General features: G+C 34.2%; 1 protein-coding gene across 3 annotated transcripts in view; it reads right to left on the bottom strand.

The window, feature by feature from the left end:
- LOC126773329 (bumetanide-sensitive sodium-(potassium)-chloride cotransporter) overlaps positions 1 to 22,547 on the bottom strand; it is a 40,535-nt gene that overhangs the window by 9,454 nt on the left and 8,534 nt on the right. For all 3 annotated transcript variants that reach the window (XM_050494177.1, XM_050494175.1, XM_050494176.1), the window contains exons 3-9: positions 17,100 to 17,200; positions 15,152 to 15,266; positions 3,160 to 3,319; positions 2,242 to 2,337; positions 1,809 to 1,978; positions 1,179 to 1,371; positions 290 to 429 (exon numbers count right to left, since the gene is read on the bottom strand). In XM_050494177.1, the coding sequence (XP_050350134.1) occupies positions 290 to 429; positions 1,179 to 1,371; positions 1,809 to 1,978; positions 2,242 to 2,337; positions 3,160 to 3,319; positions 15,152 to 15,266; positions 17,100 to 17,200 (975 nt within the window). The remainder of the gene's footprint in view (positions 1 to 289; positions 430 to 1,178; positions 1,372 to 1,808; positions 1,979 to 2,241; positions 2,338 to 3,159; positions 3,320 to 15,151; positions 15,267 to 17,099; positions 17,201 to 22,547) is intronic.

Here is a 22,547-nt window from a genome sequence, read left to right as displayed (position 1 = left end):
GAACACCTTCCGAGCCAGTTGGCGTAGTTGGTAGATGCTTTCCTTTCACGCCGAAGGTTGTGGGTTCGACACCCACCCAGGACAGATATTTGTGTGCATGAACATGTCTGTTTTTCCTGAGTCTGGGTGTAATTATCTATATAAGTGTGTATTTACAAAAGAAAAGTAGTATATGTAGTATATCAGTTGTCTGGTTTCCATAGTACAAGCTCTGTACAAGCTTAATTTGGGATCAGATGGCCGTGTGTGAAAAATGTCCCAGGATATTATTATTATTATTAAGTCATACCTTCAAATCTCCAGATATGTTCGCGCCAGCCAATATGCCAGTCGCGGCGGGGAAGAATATTGAAAATACGGAAAAGAAATTGTGTTCGACGCCCTCAAAGGATCTGTAGTCGGGTCCGAGATTACGTTTAAGAATCGTCACTGTCAAACAAAACAGATTTTTTTAACAACATAAACTGCACACGATATAAGAAAATCTTCGGAATTTATGATAACTATGTTGCCACTAAAATATTAACTTTATATAATACTGGACTGCCACTATAATATTAATTTTATTTTTTCTCTAGTTAGCCACGAATTTAATTGTGATATATGAATATTCCTTTCCAGTACTTGATTATTGATGAAAATATTATATCTATGATCTTGAATTCTATTTTAATTCGAAGTCACCTTTATTCTTCATTCAAATTCACTTCATTTCATTTAAAAGAATCATTGAAAACTCGAATATTGATTATGTTGTAGATTGAAGTTCAATAACTTCGAAACCTAAACATATTTTGTTCCTTTTAATGTTCGACATTACTTAAAGATACCGCATATTAGCTGTCCGTTGATAGTCAATAGCCGAGATGGCCTAGTGGTTAGAACACGTGAATCTTAACCAATGATCGTGGGTTCAAACCCGGACAAGCACCACTGAATTTTCATGTGCTTAATTTGTATATATAATTCATCTCGTGCGTACGGTGAAGGAAAACATCGTGAGAAAACATGTATTTGTCTAATTTCATTGAAATTATGCCACACGTGTATTCTACCAACCCTCATTGGAGCAGCTCTCAGTAGGGATCCTTTCCCTTAGCCCAGCAGTGGGACATTAACAGGTCGTTACTGTATTTTATATATATTAAAAAATATTTGAAACAATTATAATCACTCACTATTATACCCAACAAAGCCCTGTGCGACCTCAATATCCGACTTGGGGCCGATGATGGTGCCGATGCAGAAGTCTGCGATAGCAGCCAGTAAGATCACCAGCAGTACTATCTGAGCTTTCGCTTCCCACTCCATCCCCACTATTACGATACCGGTCAGTAGTACTATGGTTATGCAACCATAGATTGCTTGGTCCTGTAAGCAAATTAAAATTAAAACTCGTACCATAATTTAGTAAATAATCCTATTCCAACCACAGGAGGAAAAATGACAAATATACGACTTTGATATTGAACTAATGCGTTATCATTGATCGATTAATATGGATTCGGGAAAAAGTTTTGTTTTTAAAAACGAAGTTGTCTTCGGAACTTTGAAAGTAACTTTAAAATGGATACAACCAGATAAGTGAAATAAAGATATCAAGAACTGTTTGTAGTACGTAAAATAGCAGAGCTATTGACAAATCGCATGGAATATATAAATATAAAGTTTGTTTATTTTTACTCCTCCTTCGATTAGAATAGGAATACTTTTCTTAAAACAATACTATAATGTATAACATTACATTTATCAATGATTTATAAATATCAATATATTCAAAAAAATATAGCATATAGCATTTCTCATACCCAACTCTTGCTGACCATGTACGCTGACTCTGGTATGAGCGTGATGAGTGATTCTCCGAAGCCTACGACGTACATCGCGCAAGCTACGGCGTTCGCCATCGAGAAGATGAGGCCTATTGAACCTCCAAACTCCGGCCCAAGAGATCTCGATATCATATAGTATGTACCACCTGATTGAGAAATATGGATAAAGTTTGTTTAGGTAAAATGTGTTTTGTAAAGTTGGTCAAACTTATTATTCTTTGCTTTTATTTTAGCACAAAAAGGAAATTATTTTGGATCGCTAATTACATTTTTATTGTTTCTTTAGATTTTTTAAATTTTTTATGACCAGCAAATAATTCATTCTGTATCGTGATTTCATCGCACTATTATAATGCAATTAACAAGTTAAGATTATTAGAATAATAATAACGAAAGCTTTATTATTTACCTCCTTTGATGACGCCATTAGTACTTATGGCGGACATTGACAGCGCTGTGATAGTTGTCACGACGGATGTTGTCACAATTAAAAGCGATGCCTGCGCTGCCAACAAAAATAATTACAAAAATGCTTTCATCTTATTATTTATTTTATATATTATTGAAGTGAAATTTATATTTTATGTTAACATCTTTCTATTCAAGCGATTCAAATTTAAAAGCACTAAGCGACGAAGATACGTTTTTGTAACCAACTGCAGCGAAAACGATCTTAATAGTAAGACAGATGAGTTATTGAACCAAGCTCAACTAATTTGCATTTGTAAAAAATATTTCTTCCATAAGTGTTCGTTGCTTGATGATTATTGATTATCAAATTAAAAAATTACCACCGGTTCGGAAAACAAAACTGAGAAGAACCGACGAAAGAAACTCAACGGGTCTTTTTTGTGGTCTACCGATGTCATGTCGCTTATGCTTATAATTTCTCTGGTTAAGTCATCATTAAAATCGGAACATAGAAATACAAAAAACTAATGTTTGATGACCACCAAAACTATGAGAATGATACTTTTTTTGGTAATTGACACATAGGTACTTGAAATACTTGAAGATAAAAATGTCTGTAGCGGTAAATGTCACCTTAGGAATGGCTAACCATTGTCATTCGCTAATGATTATTGGGAACAATGACAATTTTATTTTCTATTCGAGACGTCTCTACTTTGATCTGTTCTCATTTTATTGTATTTTTAAACGTTCAGAGAATAATCAAGCACATAAGTAATAATTAAATGAAAATATATAAAATATTTGACGGACTGTACGATATCACGTCACTCGTTAACCTTCAACGAATATGTCTAGATGTCTAGAATATGTGCACTGTTGTTCAAATAATTTTAATAAATAAATAATGACTTACCTATTCCAGCTTGTCCGACAACCCAGGACAGTCGCAAGAAGAGCATAACACCCCAAATATTGAGGAGGCATCTCATAAGTACGCCCTTTATCCAACCAAACTTCACGTTAGGCGACGGCATCGCGGGCGCGCCATGTTCCTTTTCTAGTGTTTGCCCTGGCTATGAATAGAAATAGTTGTAAATAAATATATTCGTTAAAAATATTGATCCATAATCATAAACATTTTTCACTGAAATAGTCGGTGATTCTGTGCTTTCAGCTGCTCGGAAGTCACAAACAATGACACAAATTGTTGTTGTTGTTGTATCCAATTTTGATGACAACTAAAGTAATTAATTAAAACATTTTTCACACACCACCGCTCCTATCACCCGCAAGCGATGCAGCAGACAAAAACTAGTACTTTAATAAATATTATTTCCTTATGAATATATATATATAAACGTACTTAATTATTTATTTATACAGTGATCTTAGTTATCCAATATCTGACATAATCAAATAAGTTATCACGATTGTATTAAATTTTATATTAAGGAATTTACAATACACAATATAAAACTTCCCTACTATTTAAATCATTTTCAATGAACAGCCTAAAACTAGTAATAATGTATAAACTATCTATCAATTATTATTTTCGGAAACAATACAATTGTTCACATCTTATATAGGATTGTTATAGTTTTAATTTAATAAATACGTGTTGTATTGAATCAGCAATAAAGAGATTTGCTCGGTTGCAGAAAAGATAATCTTTTTCATAGTCAGGGCTGAAGGTGACCGACTATGAACGCTGACGTCAGCGATTTTCTACACATCAAACCTAAATAATCGCGTTACCGACACCGTTTTTTTTTTTTTTTTTATTTATCAAAGAACACGGGTATGCCAAGTAAAGTAATGCTAAGATGATTTGAGTTACTTCCTGGTTTTGTCTAAACGTGAATGACGTCTGTAGTACACATTTGCGAATACATCAAATATACCTTTAAACTTTAAATAGATCATAAACAAATGTAATAATGCAATTATTTATTACTATTAATATTAGAAACATCTATGCGGTTCTTTTTTTTTAAATTCAAACACGCGAATAAATATATGTATTAGTCAAATATTTAAATCAAGGTCCGTTGTAAATCCTACTCATCCATACTGAGAAGTTACAGTAAGATGTATTGATTACATTTACATTTATTACAAACTAGCTGACATCTAGCATGCGTTACAAGACGATATTTTCAAAACAATATTATGTATTTACAATAATATTGATTATTTCCATAGAAATAGTTACAAACATGAGGGGTAATGAATAACTTGTAACACCAACTTCGCATCTCCGGAAAGTCAATTCATCCTTCCTTTGACAAGGTAATAATAATATTATAAAAATATCCTGGGACATTTTTCACACACGGCCATCCCATCCCAAATTAAGCTTGTACAGAGCTTGTACTATGGAAACCATACAACTGATATATTACATATACTATTTTTTTTTTGTAAATACATACTTATATAGATAATTACATCCAGACTCAGGAAAAACAGACATGTTCATGCACACAAATATCTGTCCTGGGTGGGTATTGAACCCACAACCTTTGGCGTGAAAGGAAAGCATCCACCAACTACGCCAACTGGCTCGGAAGGTGTTCGCTTTTAACAAATTTCAGCATACAACTACCAGTTTACCAATTAATGATTACATATTTTTTTGTTATAAATATATTGCTGGTGTTAATTGATATATATTATTCGATAAAAAAATATTATTTAACTACACACCTATTTTATTCACACCTTCTCATACTAAACGCATGTAATTGCTGATACTTCAATTTCAGATAATAATTTATAATAATATTTATAACAAAAATATATTTAATGTAGATATAGAGTCAGTTAACTTTTAAATATATTTGAAAAAAATCTTTAAAATCATGGCATGTTTTAATTGTAATCATATTAATATGCCTCATTCTTCTAGTGGCTATTTATCAGTCTGCTTATCCGCGAAGTACGATTCCTGATCGGTGCAGTAAAAATATATTATTTTGTTGCAATTATACTTCTCGAAAAGCACGTAAAGCTTTTGGCGCTGCGCCTGATCACTCTTCGATCGCATTGAATTGAATAGATTGCACTTGTGTTTGATCATAACCCTAAGTAGTCATATCTTCTGCGCAGTTGGCTTGTTTCGGTTATGAATAATGACCGATATTGGTCATGTGGTATTTAAATATTATTAAAGAACTGCTTACCAGAATAATGGTCTACATAAAACGTTTTTATCGAAGCGCATAAAACTAATGGTTTACGCGGCATACGTGGGTAAAGCTCCCAGTCGGCATGGTTTTTCCCTACGTCTTCAACATTTAAATTCAGCCAATTCTCATAAAACAATACTGAATTATACACTTAAATATTCCTCATGAATCACTCCGTCTATTAGTAAAAAACTGTATGAAAATCCGTTCGATAGTTTTTGAGTTTACAGCGTTCAGACACACAACACAGACGAATGCGGCAGAGTACTTTGTACATATGTAATGATTACTTAAAAAAAAAAACTTAAATATAAATTAAATAATAATCATTGTACTATCGAGTGTTTTGACGTGTGTAATACCTAGACGTGATATACGTTATCGAGGTAAAAATAGAATTATAGCAACTTAATATTGTTATAATAATAAAAAGCATAATGAAGAGGAAGGTTAATTTGTTTGTCTTTTTCATACAAAACCGAATCCTATATATAACTTTCATAATCCGATTGACAGTAACTTTCATATTAAACATAGCGACCTATTTTCTCACGTGTTGAACAGATTATACAATTTATATAGACGAAGTCAATCTACTTTATATATATACTTTATACAAAAATTGAATATTGTACACGTGCTAAGTGCGTACCAATATTACAGTAATAATTATATAACTATAAAGTGCATATATGTTAGTATTTGCGTCTTGGCTTTGATTTCATTCGCCGTAATCGCATTTTCCTCTCTATTCATAATAAAATTGATCCACGGAAAATGCCACGTGAGTTGAAGCCACAAAATATTTGATATTTATAGACTAATAAACAACATTTAGTTCATTAGTCATAGTTGGAAGCATGCAATCGTATAATATACGCCCACTTGCTTTGCTCGTAGGGGACCGACCTACGACGACCTCAATTAATGAGGCCCTATTATATTTAACATTAATCATGGTTTTACTATGAGTTGAAGAGCTGAGCACATCTTGACTGACTTGCTGATTACAACCGCGCGTCCGAATGGAACGTGAATCTCTTACTATAAGCTAGTGCATAAATAACTTTAATTTTGTTTGTATGTTCTGCGATTTATATTAACTAGGTTAGGTTGGTGTAAGATAAAAGTAACCTATACCTGTCTTTGAGTTTCAAGCTTGCTTCTTGAGGTTCAAATTTCATCAAAATCGATTCAGTGGTTTGGCCGTGAAAGCGTAACAGAAAGACAGAGCTACTTTCATAATTAATAATGTATATAACACAAAATTATATGTAATTTTGAAAATAACTAAGAACAATTATATTTTTGATAACTATATATACGCACATATATTGTTACATGGTGATAAAGCTTTACGCAAGCCCGTCTGAGTAAGCACCACCCACTCATCAGAAAATCTACCGTCAAGCAGCAATAATTAGTATTCTTGGTTTCCGGTTTGAGTGAGCCAGGGAAACGAGCACGTACGTAACAATTTATTTTATTATTATTTATAAAACTATTTATTTTATTATATAATATAAATCGCAATTACATAACATAATCAAATGTTTTGTATACATATATAATGTTATTGCACATTAATTATACATTCAATAAATTGAATAAAACATATTTCTATATAGGATGTAACGATTGGGAAATGTTATTTTTATTTGTTTTAGTTTTATAAGAAGATTTATCGTATTACAAAAGCTTTCAACTGTTTTTGAGGAACGAAAATATAGAATAAACGAAGATTATTTATGTATACTTGTGTTACCGACTTTAGATATTTCATTGTTTTAATAAAGCCGAAATATACAATATTTTAATAACTCACAAAACTATATTCTACAAATATTTTAGTATCTCAATTGATTATTTCCGTTTAGATTAAAATATTTATTTTAATTAATAATATGAATTTTATTTTGACTCGAAATTGAACTTATAATAAAAGTCGGAAAACCAGCATTCGTTTGCTAGATACCGACCGTGACAGGTGTGCTGGCAAATAAACAATTGTAATACAAAATTACTAATTGTCTTTAATTATAATTCAAAACCTAACGTCCTCGAAGTAAAGTGCAGTAGTGAAAAATAAAGTGTTGTGCAGTTTGTGACTAAGCTAATAAGAGAAGGCCATAACACTTGCCTAACATTTTGTCTATTTAACAAAGAAAAGTTGTATTATTTAAAAAAAAGAATTTATTATGAAAAATAACCTATTACCAATACAAACAATAATAGGACCTTGTTTTGGATAAAAAACAATACCAGTGAATGATGACTCTCTGCCTAAAGATAAAGCCCGGTGTCTTAGACATTCTGTATAATGTACTTCAAATAGATGACGTAAAATTGATATCTGCGTTAATTGCCAACGTGGAAAATAAATACACAATAATAATCTTACGTAATAATAATACCTATTTTCTGTAAATTTATCGTTTTCTTTATTACTTACTACTTATATCTAATAACTCCCGACCCTCGGAAAGCACGTAAAGCCGTTGGTCCTGCGCCTGAACTCTTTCCGGTCGTGTCGGATGTCGGTGTCGACCCATCGGATTATGAGAGTTAGGGAATAGGGAGTGCACCTGTGTTTGAGCACACATTTGTGCACTATAATATTTCCAGCACAGTTGGTTAATCTCTCTTGAGATTGGCCGCCGTGGCTGAAATTGGTCTGGAGGACATTATTAATATTATTATTTAATAACCACCACGTTTGACTAGTGCCTTATCCTGTAAGGTTTCAGACCCCAAGGTTTTCGATTCAGCTCCGGGTCGTACCAAAAAAAGGGGTCTTAGGAACACCACGGAGTTTGAAATTTGGTGTTTACATTCCCGTACCTCGGAAAGCAAGTAAAGCCAAAGGTCTTATGCCTGACGTTTTATGAGAATATAGAGTGCGATCTGAGTTTGCTTAAATGGTTTTGCTCTGTATCGTCCTGCGTAGTTGGCAGAAATCGGTTAGGAGGACTTCACATCATAATATTAAAAGAAAAAAACTGTTTGTTATAGAATCAAGCAGACTTAATAACAAGAAACTTGGCACATTTACGTCTTCACATTTAAATAAGTTATTTTTAATAAGACATTAACATATGTTCACAAATAAAGAAAACGGGCAATTTGTGTGACCAACGCTGGCATAAATATATCAAATATACTAAAACATTTTTTTGATAAATTGTAAAATAATTGTATTCATCTTTATATATTTAGAACCAAATATTAATGTTATCGAAACGAATGAATATTTTTACATAATATCGACACAAGTGATTTCCGTTACACCAAAATTTATTCCAATATTGACATTTCAAAACAAAACTATTACGTCATATACGCCATATTTGCATCTAAAATAAATAAGATATATATGTAAGTTTAATTACATCCACTCCACGATAAATGATAATATTTTTCCGTAAAGTGTAAACCGTAATACGTAAATTAAACTCTACCCATGATTGACCTCATGCACCTCATGACCCGACCCACGAACGATTAATTGAACAGAAGTCGCAATTACGATCGTCGTACCTGCGTTTAATTAGCAAACGAGTGTGTCGAAACGAGTGACTGCGTCGTAGAATTCCTTCATATACGTAATCTATATACAGAAGACTATAACTTCGCATTAATAGCATTCAAGTTTTTCGTCATATTATATATATAGTTATAATAAAACCATTATCGCATCAAGCGATCCAAGCGAGAGTTAGTGGGCACTCGAAGCCATCAATTACCAACTAAGTACATACTAGTACCTTTATAGACACAAGTGAAATCATTTTTACCCACTAAAACCCCTACGACGTACCCTCGTCACGGATCGGAGGCCACGCGACCACTTACGCATACGATATATTTTGATAAATATCATACAGACTACTTTTGGTCTCGGTAAAATACACAAATTAGTGTAGTACAAATTAAAATCACAGAGAGACACCTACACAAGTATACGTTTCAGTTTATATTAAAAAAAGTGTTTTCCTATTATTTACGGTACGTTTCTTTTAATATAAAGAGTATTTTAATATAAGTTATTTATTAATTAGAGTTTTAATAGAAAAATATATAAATTAGTTTAATAGTATTATAAAATTTTATTCAATTACTTATATAAAGATCACCTGTTTATCAAATGAATAATTTCGATATTTTTTTTATTTGTTATTATTATTATTTTTATTATTGTTTTAATTAATTAAAGTAATTAATTAGCTTTAAATAATAAAGACATAGTAATTATACGATCAAACATAATATTACTCATTTTCTTAATTGGCAATATTACACAATTTATTATATCTAGTAATTATTTATTGTTGTTTCAATTAACAAATACGAAGTAAATATAATAACTCTTGTTGTTCGGTAAAATCTATATAATATCCTGGGACATTATTCACACATGGCCATCTGATCCCAAACTAGCAGACCTTGTACTATGGAAACCAGACAAATGATATACTACCTTTCTTTTGTAAATACATACTTAGATAGATAATTACACCCAGACTAAAGACAAACAGACATGTTCATGCACACAAATGTCTGTCCTGGGAGGGAATCAAACCCACAACCTTCGGCGTGAAACGCAAGTATCTACCAACCAAACAAACCGGCCCGTCATTATTTTTTATCAAATAAATAAAATAATAATAATAATTTTCAACGCGGGAATAATGGATAACATTTACACTTAAATGTAGAAAATAATGTATAATTCAATATCTAAATGACATAAAATAAATATAATATTTAAAGAAAAACAAATTAAAAAAAAATATGACGTATATACTAACAAATAAGTGTCGGTTGTAACCGTAATCTATGACGTAATCCCTACGATGAGCTATATAGATTTTTAATAACTGCTTAACAATGAACACAATAGAATATTTAAATCTCACATACATGACAAGCGATAAATCTGCCCTATATCGACAAAAAACTACTTATGTCGAACGATTTTATAGGTGCTCATATGTATTGAGAAATAGAATCCCAATGAGTGTACAAAGCTTTTTAAATTGCTTGAACTATAATGGACTTTATTATAGGTCATACAAGCATATAACGATAATAATAATTGAAAATTAACGTATATTTTCTTATCAATCCCAGACAAAGATATATCTTGGCGTCACGGTAGTATGCACAAGCGATCCCGTGACGAACCCCGAAGAGACGGTGAGGGTACCGCTCTGGTTTTTTAGTCGGTGGGCATTTTTCCAGCAAAATAAAAAAAAAGTTTAGTAGTATTATTAGTATTTGAAAATTCATGAACTGAAAATTGCTTTCAAAGCAAAACCTTAATTTGAAAAATGAAAATATACAGTGTAATAATATGGAACCCATACACACGCCGCATTCAAAAATATTACCCGATAAACGAGACACGGAGGTGTAAGTAAGGGCTGCAAAAATCGGTATACCGGAAACCGATATCGTATCGGAAACTGTAAAATAAACTCTACATATTCAACGCGCTCGTTAAACACGCGTATGGCTTGCACCCGGCCTTGACAGCGCGTTGATAACCTAAGTACTACAGATCTAAGTATTCATATTTATGAACAGTAGAAAGGCATACACGAGAGCGGATGCACAGCGCATTGTACAGATTGGTCATGACCTTGTTTCGCATCCTAGGGGCTCCCGTAGCTTCTGGCGTCTGACCAAGTCTGTGCAAAACAATTTCTGCCAACCTTCGCTGCCACCGCTCAGAAATCCGGACGGATCGCTAGCTCACAGTCCGCAAGAGCAAGCTGATCTCCTGGCTAAACTCTTTGCCGACAATTCCGTCATCGATGATTGTAGTGCACTGCCACCTACAATACCTGCATGTGGCCATACGATGCCTGACATTAAAATCAGGCAACGTGATGTGCGTGCGGAGCTGCAATCACTTGATGTACGGAAAGCTAGCGGTCCCGATGGAATACCAGCCATAGTGCTGAAGAAGTGCGCAGCGGAGCTATCTCCTGTGTTAACGCGCCTGTTCCAACTTTCTCTCTCTTCGGGAAGTGTGCCGGAGGCTTGGAGAAGAGCTAATGTGCAAGCGGTTCCCAAAAAAGGGGATCGGTCTGACCCGGCAAATTATCGGCCAATAGCTATCACCTCAGTACTTTGTAAGGTGATGGAACGGATTTTAAACAACCAACTGATCCATTACCTAGAAGATCACTGTCTAATTAATGATCGTCAGTACGGTTTTCGACCAAAACGGTCCACAGGTGATCTTCTAGCGTACGTAACACACCTCTGGGGTGAAGCTATCGACAAGCATGGAGAATCGTTGGCTGTCAGCCTCGATATCTCCAAGGCTTTCGACAGGGTCTGGCACAGAAGTCTTCTCTCCAAGCTACCGGCATATGGTCTGCCTGCTCAGCTATGCACCTGGATTGCCAGCTTCCTACACGAGCGTAGCCTTCGTGTTTTAGTAGATGGTTGCGCTTCACAATTCTATGTAGTGAATGCTGGGGTCCCCCAGGGATCTGTGCTATCTCCCACACTCTTTCTTTTGCATATCAATGATATGCTCTCCCTTGGGAACATACATTGCTATGCAGATGATAGTACAGTGCATGGTGGATACCACGGACGCGCAGTGGCTGGGCGGGCGGAAACTGAGGAGAGGCGGGAGAATCTTGTCATTGAACTCGATAGGACGTTAGAGCTCATCGCCAAATGGGGCTCTGATAATCTTGTTGAGTTTAATGCCAAGAAAACACAGGTATGCGCTCTCACGGCGAAAAAGTCAACATTTTCCCCTCTTCCCTCCCTCTGTGGTACTCCGCTGGTGATGCAAAGCAAAATCGCCATGCTGGGGATTGACGTTCGCTGCGACCTTAGTCCAAGGGATTACATCGAGGCTGTTATAAAAACAGCTTCACGGAAACTCGGAGTTCTGAACAAGGTGCGGCGCTTTTTCACGCCACAACAACTGTGCCTGCTGTACAAAACACAGGTACGGTCTTGCGTGGAATATTGCTCGCACCTTTGGGATGGCTCCGCTAAGTACCTACTTGAGGCCTTGGACCGGTTGCAGCGACGTGCCGTACGCATTATTGGCGACGTAAAGGTCACAAACACCCTTGAACCTTTACAATTGCGTCGTGAGATAGCAGCACTGAGCGCTTTCTATCGACTGTATCACGGCGAGTGCTCTGAGGAATTATTCTCTCTAATTCCTGCTTCCCCCTTCCTTCTTAAGTCCACGCGGGCTGGTTCTCGATGTCACCGCCTAACTGTGACATCAATTCCATCGCGAACAAAGAAATTTGGCAACTCCTTTCTTTGTCGCACTTCCAAAAAATGGAATTCCTTACCAGCTCACGTATTCCCCTCCTCTTACAACCCGGGTTCCTTCAAACGAGGCGTGAAGAGGCATCTTGCGGGCCGGCAAGGCGAAGGCGGCTAGTGCAGAACGTTTTTCCCGTCTGTACTGGCCGTCGTCGCGTTTGGACTCTACTACCACTTACCATCAGGTGGAGTAGAGTCATTTGCCCTCCCGGCGATATAAAAAAAAAAAAAAAAAAAAAACAGTAGTATATTATAGTGTTGTCGAAGTTTGTAACAATTTTTCGAACACCTGTAACTGTATATTTCGAATTATATGTTTTATTCTCATCATTTTACTATAAACCAGGAGCTCAGGGCCGTTAAAAATGCGTTAAAAGTAATCATGGGTTGTTGCGCGATGTTATATCCTTACAAATATTATAAATGAGAAAGTCAGTTTATCTGTTTGTTACGATTTCACGACTTAACTACTCAACCGTACATCACGTGACATACGTTGTCAGGGGTATAGAAAAGGACAGGGTACCTGATTCCTCCCTCCCCTCGCACGCGGGCAAAGCCGCGGGCGGAAACTTTAATAAATTGCTATCTAACGCTGTGATTTTTATTTCAAATCGGTGTAGTAGATTCTTAATTTAACGCAACAAACACTCCATTTTTATAATATTGGTAATAATATATAAGTCACAACTAATTAAACCCTATATCTCTCTATAAAACATTAAACAATAAGAATATATTATAATACTTTTCTGCATTCTTGCAATAAAATCAAAATCTAAAAATACTTTATTCAAGTAAGCTTACGAACGAGCACGAATTGAATTGACATTTTACAAAATGAATGAATAAAAAAAACGCAAAGGAATAATTTACAGGTAAGTTAATTAATCAATTATAAAAAACCGTTTAACAAAGTACACAATCCTTTGTAAAATACTGGTATCCTGGTACCTGGTAGATAAAGTAAAGTTTAAAATGACAAATCAACGAAAAGTTTTCTTTTTAGTAACATAATATGTCCGCATTCATTGATTCATTTCCAAACTAGGTCTACAAGTACAATGTTCTTGTAAATAGCAAAAAACACACATGACTGAAATATTGGATTATTGATTCAGGTGTGTCCCTTCGGATAAATATTTACGAAAGCTATGACTTGCCTTCACTTATACGAGTTATACGTCATACAGTTTGACTTGGACGCCGAGTAATAATGAAATAATAAGATAAATGGCCATAGTGAACCCCTTTTTATCCAGCTCCAAGAAAAGGTCTTACTTGTTGGTCGGGCTTTGTGCACGCCCGTCAGGATAGGTACTATCTACTCATGAGTAATTTAGCTACCAGATACCAGGATACAAACTAACAGCAGTACCTAGTGTTGTTATGTTCCGGTTTGAACGGTGAGTGAGCCAGTGTAACTACAGGCTACTGGTGGTAAGGCTTTGTGCAAGCTCGTCTGGGTAGGTACCACCCACTCATCAGATATTCTATCGCAAAACAGCAGTACTTGGTATGTTGTGAGCCAATATTATAACAGGCACAAGGGGCATAACATCTTAGCTAAGCGATGGTTAACATTTCTTACAATGCCAATGTCTATGGGCGTTGGTGCCCACTTACCATCAAGTGTCCCTTTTGCTTGTGCCCGCCTACCTATACTATTAAAAAATAAAACAGGCACAAGTGACATAATATCTTAGTGTCCAAGGTTAGAGGCGCATCGGCGATTTAATATTTCTTAAATTGCCAAAGTCTATGGGCGATGATGACCACTTATATACAAATAGAATTCTGGTACAGTTCCATATATTTGTCTTAGGTTTAGCATCAATCAACCTTTAACAGTTTAGTCGTGGATACTATTTGATTTTATTTGGTCCATTGGTTCTGTTATTTCTAAATACTGTTGTTAGTTTTTTTAAGTAGGATTTGAAATAAATGTGTCCAACTATTGAGGCAAATATTTCCCATAGAGTCCGACTTTTGTATTTTAGAGCCTGGCAACCCTATTTAGGATATATATAAGATAATTTAAATTACATGCAAATCTGAACGTACAATAAAACAGAAACAGGGCCGTGTTTAAACATCAAAGATTAATCGCAAGTACAGCAGCTGTTCTCCACAAATACGTACATATTAAGTAAATATTATTAGAATATAAAATATTTGTGTTTATATATATATATTATTGTATGGTATTGTTGAAATATGCAAAATACATACTTGCATTAACATCGAATTTCATTAATCGTAGTTTCATTTCTTTTCAACTGAACACGCATTTTAATATAAAGATAATATCTGATTCTATTTGCATGATTTTTACATAACAATAGAAACTTTAAGTTATAAAAGAATACAAACGTGATATTTATAAATTAATTTTAAAATTACCTTTCTTGAAAGCGATGCATTGTGTAATTCGTCTAAGGTCGGTCGGGGCGCTGCGTGCAGGGACAGCACGTTCCTGTAGTTATCCAGGCGAGGTAACGCCTCCCGCGTGAAATGTCTATAACAATAAATCTTTTTGCATTACAAATATAATAACTATTGCTTTTAACATTTCTGCTGTCATATAAAAAATATATTCGATAATCGATTTATTTATTTAACTAACAAAACCCACGGCTTCGCCAGTGTGAATATCAGTTTGTGACGAAAATCCTCAAAAATACCATATTAACGTACTCGATGCCTATATCAATAACACGTAAAATGTTTAAATTATTAGGTGGCAGCGATAGTCAAAAATAAAAAAAATATATTATTTTGCTTTTGGTAACACGTAAATAGCCATATTGTCTTAAATAGAGGCAGTTATTTTTAAGTAATTGACTAGTACACACACTTAAATTTTATTTATTTGTAGGTATATAGATGTAGGAAGGACTCTTTCACAGGGCGCGTAAATTTTCACCATCCATATTATAATCGTTCCAAGGTCAATAAGCCCATAGTAAGTAAGATATACTATCCTTTGTGCCTGTAATTACTCGCTAACCCTTAAAACCGGAAGACAACATATAAAAAAATTGCTGTTTAGTGGTAGAATAATTTAATTAGTGACCCCAGAGGCAACAACTCAGTATTACGGATACGATTATTAACAATTTGTTTAAAAAGATTATTTCTCATAAAACCCCTTCGTTATAAGTTAAACGAGTGTATCCGTGGCATCGTAGCTCCTAAGCGAATGAACCGAATTTGTTTTAGGTTTTTTTTAAGAGGGGACTTCTTGCCTCATGACAGAGTGTTCTAAGCTATAATTAAAGGAAATCCAGCTGTTTAATGATTATCATCTCTTTTTTAATTGTTCAGTTGTATTAGCAACTTCTACTGGGGTAACAATGACTTCAATGATATTACAATAACAGGGTAATTGGCAACCCTGGCCTGATGGTACAGCATCATCTAGGATTAGCATGATGTTCAACTCCTCACCAACTTACAGCAAATGTATCGTGTTTGGAACTCATTGAAATGGTATGCTCTCAATGAATTGATTATAGACGTATAGATACAAATCATTATATATAATTATAAACAAATCACTTTATTCTCATAAGTTTTTTAATTTATGCTTCATAACTCAATGATATATAATAAATTGCAGTTAAAATTTATCATACTTCTAGCCGGATAATTTAATTGGGAAAACTCTGTATTCAATATATCTAAGCAATTAACCCGACGCATTTAAAATCCCTTTTTTAATGTATGCAAGTTAACATTGTAGGTAAGTTTTTTTGCGCCGAAGATTATAACTATTGTGAAAGCATTATATTAAGCTGCGCACATGGCTTATGCTAATTCATACTTTACGTAAACACGTTTTAGTAACGCTTAGGTATGTGTAAGGGATATTTCGTAACAAACTGGTAATGCGAAATTGTTCTGCTAACCGTAAGTAAGTATGTATGTAAGTTGTATAAAGTAAAACTAATTATATTCTAGAAACGATAATGGAACTAAAATATCATCATCATCAGAACTGAGGCCCAGCTGACGATATTATCGGGTATCAAGTCCTTAACACACTTTGACAAATATTTCGAGTTCGAGGGACGTCACAAGTAAACAACCATTATATATAGTACCCGGAAATTACTTCATATTGGTGTTATAGACATTTAAAAATTTTACGTTCATCTACTAAATTATCCTATTATCCGGCTTATTAATAATAATTAATTAGTAATTTGAATTTTATACGAAAGTGTTCTTTAAATAGCTTTCTAAATTAGTATTGATGACTTTATGAATTATTGTATACTCTTGTATTTAATAAAAAAACGTACATGAATAAATACAATTCACTCAAAAAAACGCTTTTTGATTTTACCTGAAACTCTTGCCGTATTTCGTGTCCGTTGCTGTGAGGGGGTCATCACTTTCCATACCGGAGCCGTCACTTTCCGTTCCTTCGTCTTGTCTATCTTCCATCTAAAACAATGAGTTACATTATCATAATTTTAACAATAAGCTTCATCAAATTTACGCTCATATTGTATCATGTCATGCGTATTCTACGCATGTCCATACAAACATGAGCTTGAATTTTAACTCTGACTCCCAATTCTTCGCTTCTATAATTCAGTATAATTTCGTTCTCTTACTGTCATTTTGCACAAGCCAAGATGGCTCAGTGGAATGATTGCGTGAATATTAACCGATGATCGTGGGTTCAAACGGGTATATTATTATATTATTACTATACTTCATCTCGTGCTATATAGTGAAGGAAAACATCGTGAGGAAACCTACATGTGTCTAATTTCACTGAAATTGTGCTACATGTGTATTCCACCAACCCGCATTGGAGCAGCGTTAGCCCAGCAGTGGGATATTCACAGGCTGTTACTGTACTGTTAATGTCATTTTGAAATTCACAGTAGGTATTTGATTTAATAATAAAAAAAATTCAATTTCATATTGTTGTCAGTTAAAATTTTAAAAGTCAACATCAGTCCTAATGACTTTTTTATATAGACTAGCAATAATATTTATCTTACTTAATAAAAAAAACAACTTGCTGTCTTATTATTGTGTCATTAATGGCTCACTGCAGTCACTGCTTTTTTTAATCTCATGATTTTAACCGCGATATAAATCATTTGATTTCTGATCATTGATCTCTACTTGAATTATTATAATTTATATTAATAAAAGAAAAACATTTCCAGCAGACATCGCCACTAAATGGTTGCCTATGTGCCTTCGCTTGGCTTAATAAACTTCGTTATCAGAAACACGGGTGAAACTTTTGTATTGAATCATATATTATAAGATATCTAAATAACAGAAATATTAATAACAGTTATAATCCCATAAGTTCTTTGACGCGTAACAACTGTGACTGCTCCAATTGAAAAAATAGTATTTAATAGTTAATACTTGTTTCTTTGAGTTATAAAGTAGATCATCATTTGTGTAACGACCCATTAATCAATGTGAAGTAGTGGTTTTACAAGTTATTGAAGTGTTTGATATTATAAAAACAAAAAACAAATTTAAAGTTAAACAATTAACGGACTTATCATCATTTCATCGCGTCGTTGTAAGAAACGCGTAAGCGACGCTGTCTGCACGGCGCTTACGACCTTCTGGCCGCGACATATCAACTTCGCCAGCACATCGGTAATATAAGAACATTCATATTATTATCCGACTTGTGTTCAACGACCGTATGAATGCCGTGAAGATATTGTAATGAAAAATAGAAACTATTGTTGTTGATTGAATTGAATAATTAATAAATTAATTAATATATAATTAGCACAATTTATTGCAAGTATACATTCATTGTTATTGGTAGTCTTATCAAGAAGTTAATATCATTATGCCACCTAAACCAAAACCGTGCGCTAATTGCTCAAAAAGATTAACTAACAAAGAGTATCTAAACTGTTTCTTATGTAAGGACGCTTACGATATTGACTGTGCCAAAATAACACATCAGCGTTTTATTTCTATGGAGAAGGATGCAAAGGACAAATGGAAATGCTCTAAGTGTAAAAATAAAGAAAAAAAAGGCACCCCAGTCCGTGTACAAACTATTGAAACTACCGATAGCGACAACAATATTTCTTCTCACGGCGAAGATGAATCAGATCTAAATGAATCTCCAAATTCAAACATTCTAAAACCCACGCTACTTTCAAGCATACGATCTGAAATTCAGGCATCTATTGATAAATCTCTTAAAATGACCCTTGAATCCACGATAATGAAAGAATTTGCATATTTAAAAAGTGAATTAGCGACTTTAAGTGATCTTAAAAATTGCTTAGAATTTTTAAGCGCAGAATACGATTGCTTAAAATCAGACCTCGTAGCTTCAGAAAACAAAATTAAAAATCTCACTAAGGAGAATATTAGTCTTAATAGTAAAGTGAGCGATCTTACTAACAGACTCAACTTGATTGAACAACATTCGCGTGAAACTAATATTGAGATTAATGGCTTACCAGAGAACAAATCCGAAAATTTAAACTCTATTATCGTACAGTTATGCTCTGTAGTCTCAGTACCCTTACAAGATTCGGATATTCTATCCTGTACTCGAGTACGAAAATTAGATGACTCTAGTCCTAAACCACGAGCGGTTATTGTTAAGTTACCGACTACTAAGCATAGGGACGTCATACTAGCTGCCGTAACAAAGTTCAATAAAAAAAATCAAACAGATAAGCTTAACACTAATCACCTGGGTTACGGTACTAACAAATCACCAGTGTATGTCTCCGAACATTTGTCGCCACATTTTAAAGCTCTTCACGCACGCACTAGAAAAATTGCACGGGATAAGGAATATCGATACACTTGGATTCGTAATGGTCGCATTTATGTACGCAAAAACGACCAATCCCCTGCCAAACAAATAAAATGTTTCGAATCTCTTGATCACTTGTAAACTATAAAACCGCTGCTAAGTGCCCGTATCCATATCTCTTCAAAATTCAGGATCTATTACCAAAACTTTAGAGGACTTAAAACTAAAACAAAAGAAATAAGACTATCTTCAATGACATCATGTTTTGATATTATTATTGGAACAGAGACTTGGTTGGATGACAGTGTTCACGATAAAGAACTATTTAGCAACAAATACAATGTTTACCGTAGAGATCGTTCATCTACTTCATCTTCTGGAAAAACTGGAGGAGGCGTTTTATTCGCCGTCTCTAAAAATATTTGTTCGAAACGTGTTGATGACTTTGAAAGTTCTATGGAAGATTTGTGGGTATCAGTGAAAAGTGACGGTCAAGAATCGAAAGAAATTTTATTTTGTGTGCTTTATCTTCCTCCTCCAGTGACAAGTGCTTCATTGGACCCGATGTTAGAGAATATTAGTCATGTTATGCAATCTCACGCCGGTGATATTATAATTCTAGGGGATTTCAACCTAGGGTTCATAGACTGGAAACGAGATACCTCTGATATTCTCGCACTGACACCCTGTAATTATAATTGTAATCTTGGGCGTAATTTCGTAGACTTTATGTCTTTCAATAGCCTGTCACAATTTAATTATTTAAAAAACCACAATAACAGAATCCTAGATTTAGTTTTAAGTACCTGTGAGGATATTTCCATAGAAGAAAGTATTAAACCTCTTAGTAAAATTGATTTACATCATCCTGCTTTAGATATCGATTTAAAATTAAATAAGCGTTTACCAACTATTAGAAAACAATTTGCGTCTTATAACTTTAGGAAAGCTGACTATACTTTAGTTAATGCTAAGTTATGTCAAATTGATTGGGAATTGGAGCTATCTCCGTTTAAGGATGTCGATATGGCTGTAGCAAAATTTTATGACTTACTGGAAATTATAATTCAATCTACTGTACCCAAAACAAAACCTCGTAATTTAAAATATCCTTCTTGGTTTACACGTAACTTGATTAAACTTATCGCTGAACGCAACAAAATTCTCAAAAGGTACAAACTATACAAAAACCCTAGAGATCAATTAGAACTTCAGTTGAGCAATGATAGGGTGGAGTCTTTGACAGCTTCTTGTTATCGTATGCATATCTTAAGTACAGAAGAATCGGTTCTTAAAAATCCTAAGAAATTTTGGTCTCTTGTAAAGGATCATCGTGGTGAATCTTCAGATCTTCCTAGAGAAATGTTCCTCAATAATATGACAGCAAATACAGGAGAAGATATTTGTAATCTTTTTGCTTCACAGTTTGCGTCAGTCTATTCCCCACATGATCAAGGTCGTATATCATATCCAGCAGATTGTTTTCCCCAATTTTGCTTAAGTAAAATTTCTTTGACCGAACGTGAAATATCTAAAATCTTAAAATCCGTTGATATTAGCAAAGGACCTGGTCCTGATGGAATTCCCCCATTATTTATTAAAATGACTAGTAAGTACTTAACACTTCCTTTAAAAATCCTTTTTTCAAAATCACTCGAATCTGCTAAATTTCCTACAATATGGAAAGCTGCCAATGTTGTTCCTATTTACAAAAAAGGCGACAAGCGTAATATCAAAAACTATCGACCTATCTCAATTTTAAGCGTTATTCCAAAAATTTTCGAAAAGCTCATTTGCCCAATTGTAACCAAATATTTCAAAAATATCCTCTCTACACAACAACATGGCTTTATGCAAAATAAATCAACATCGACTAATTTATTAGACTATGTTATAGACCTGTCCGAAAACGTTGATCACAAGACTCAAATTGATGCTATTTACACGGATTTTACGAGCGCATTCGACAAAGTTAGCCATACAATCATGCAATCTAAGCTTATGTATTACGGAATCCATGGTAATTTGCTGAATTGGTTAGTATCCTACTTAAATAACCGATCTCAACGGGTGATTACTCACGGCTATTCATCTTTTGCATTTGTTCCCACATCCGGGGTACCCCAAGGATCCCATTTAGGTCCAATTCTTTTCTTAGTTTTTATTAATGATATAGTAGACAGCATTAAATTTAGCAAATGCTTAATATTCGCCGACGATCTCAAAATCTACAGACCTATAAAAACGTTATCCGATTCTGACCTTCTCCAAGCAGATATAGACGCTCTCGCTAGCTGGTGCAATAAAAATAACATGGAATTAAATGTTAAAAAATGTCTTCATATAAAGTTTACAAGACGCAGAAAACCGATATTATCTAAATACTCTATATCTGGCGATCCTTTATCCGAGGTTAATTCCATTCGAGACTTAGGTGTACTTATCGATAGCAATTTAAATTTTATTAATCATCTAGACAAAATAATATCAAAAGCTTGGAAAATGTTAGGATTTGTAAAACGAACATGCAAGGATTTTAAGAATACTCGCTCATTGCTCTGCATTTATAATTCTCTTGTACGTTCCAATTTAGAGTATGCATCAAATATATGGAACCCTTTTTATAACACTCATATCGAAAGACTAGAGCGAATACAACAAAATTTTACCCGTTTTCTTGCATACAAGGATACTAGTTGTCCTTATCGCGCTAACTACAACAATAGGCTAAAACATTTTAAAATGATATCACTTAAAAGTCGCCGTGAAATCAGCGATGTTTTGACCCTACACAAACTGATCCATGGTCAAATAATGTCATCCGAACTACTTCAGCAAATCAATTTAGTTGTTCCCCGCAAAATTCCTAGACACCCAATAAAAAAACCTTTTAGAACTACAGCTTTTAAAACAAATTTAGGTAAACATGCACCCCTCAACAGAATAATTAATTCTTATAATGAATATTCTTCTAACGGCAATATCGACATCTTTGCCCAAAGCAAGCCAACTTTTGTG

This window comes from Nymphalis io, chromosome 14 (genome assembly GCF_905147045.1).
Source record: "Nymphalis io chromosome 14, ilAglIoxx1.1, whole genome shotgun sequence".
In the NCBI taxonomy this organism is placed as follows: domain Eukaryota; kingdom Metazoa; phylum Arthropoda; class Insecta; order Lepidoptera; family Nymphalidae; genus Nymphalis; species Nymphalis io.
This window is presented reverse-complemented; position numbering and strand designations above follow the sequence as displayed.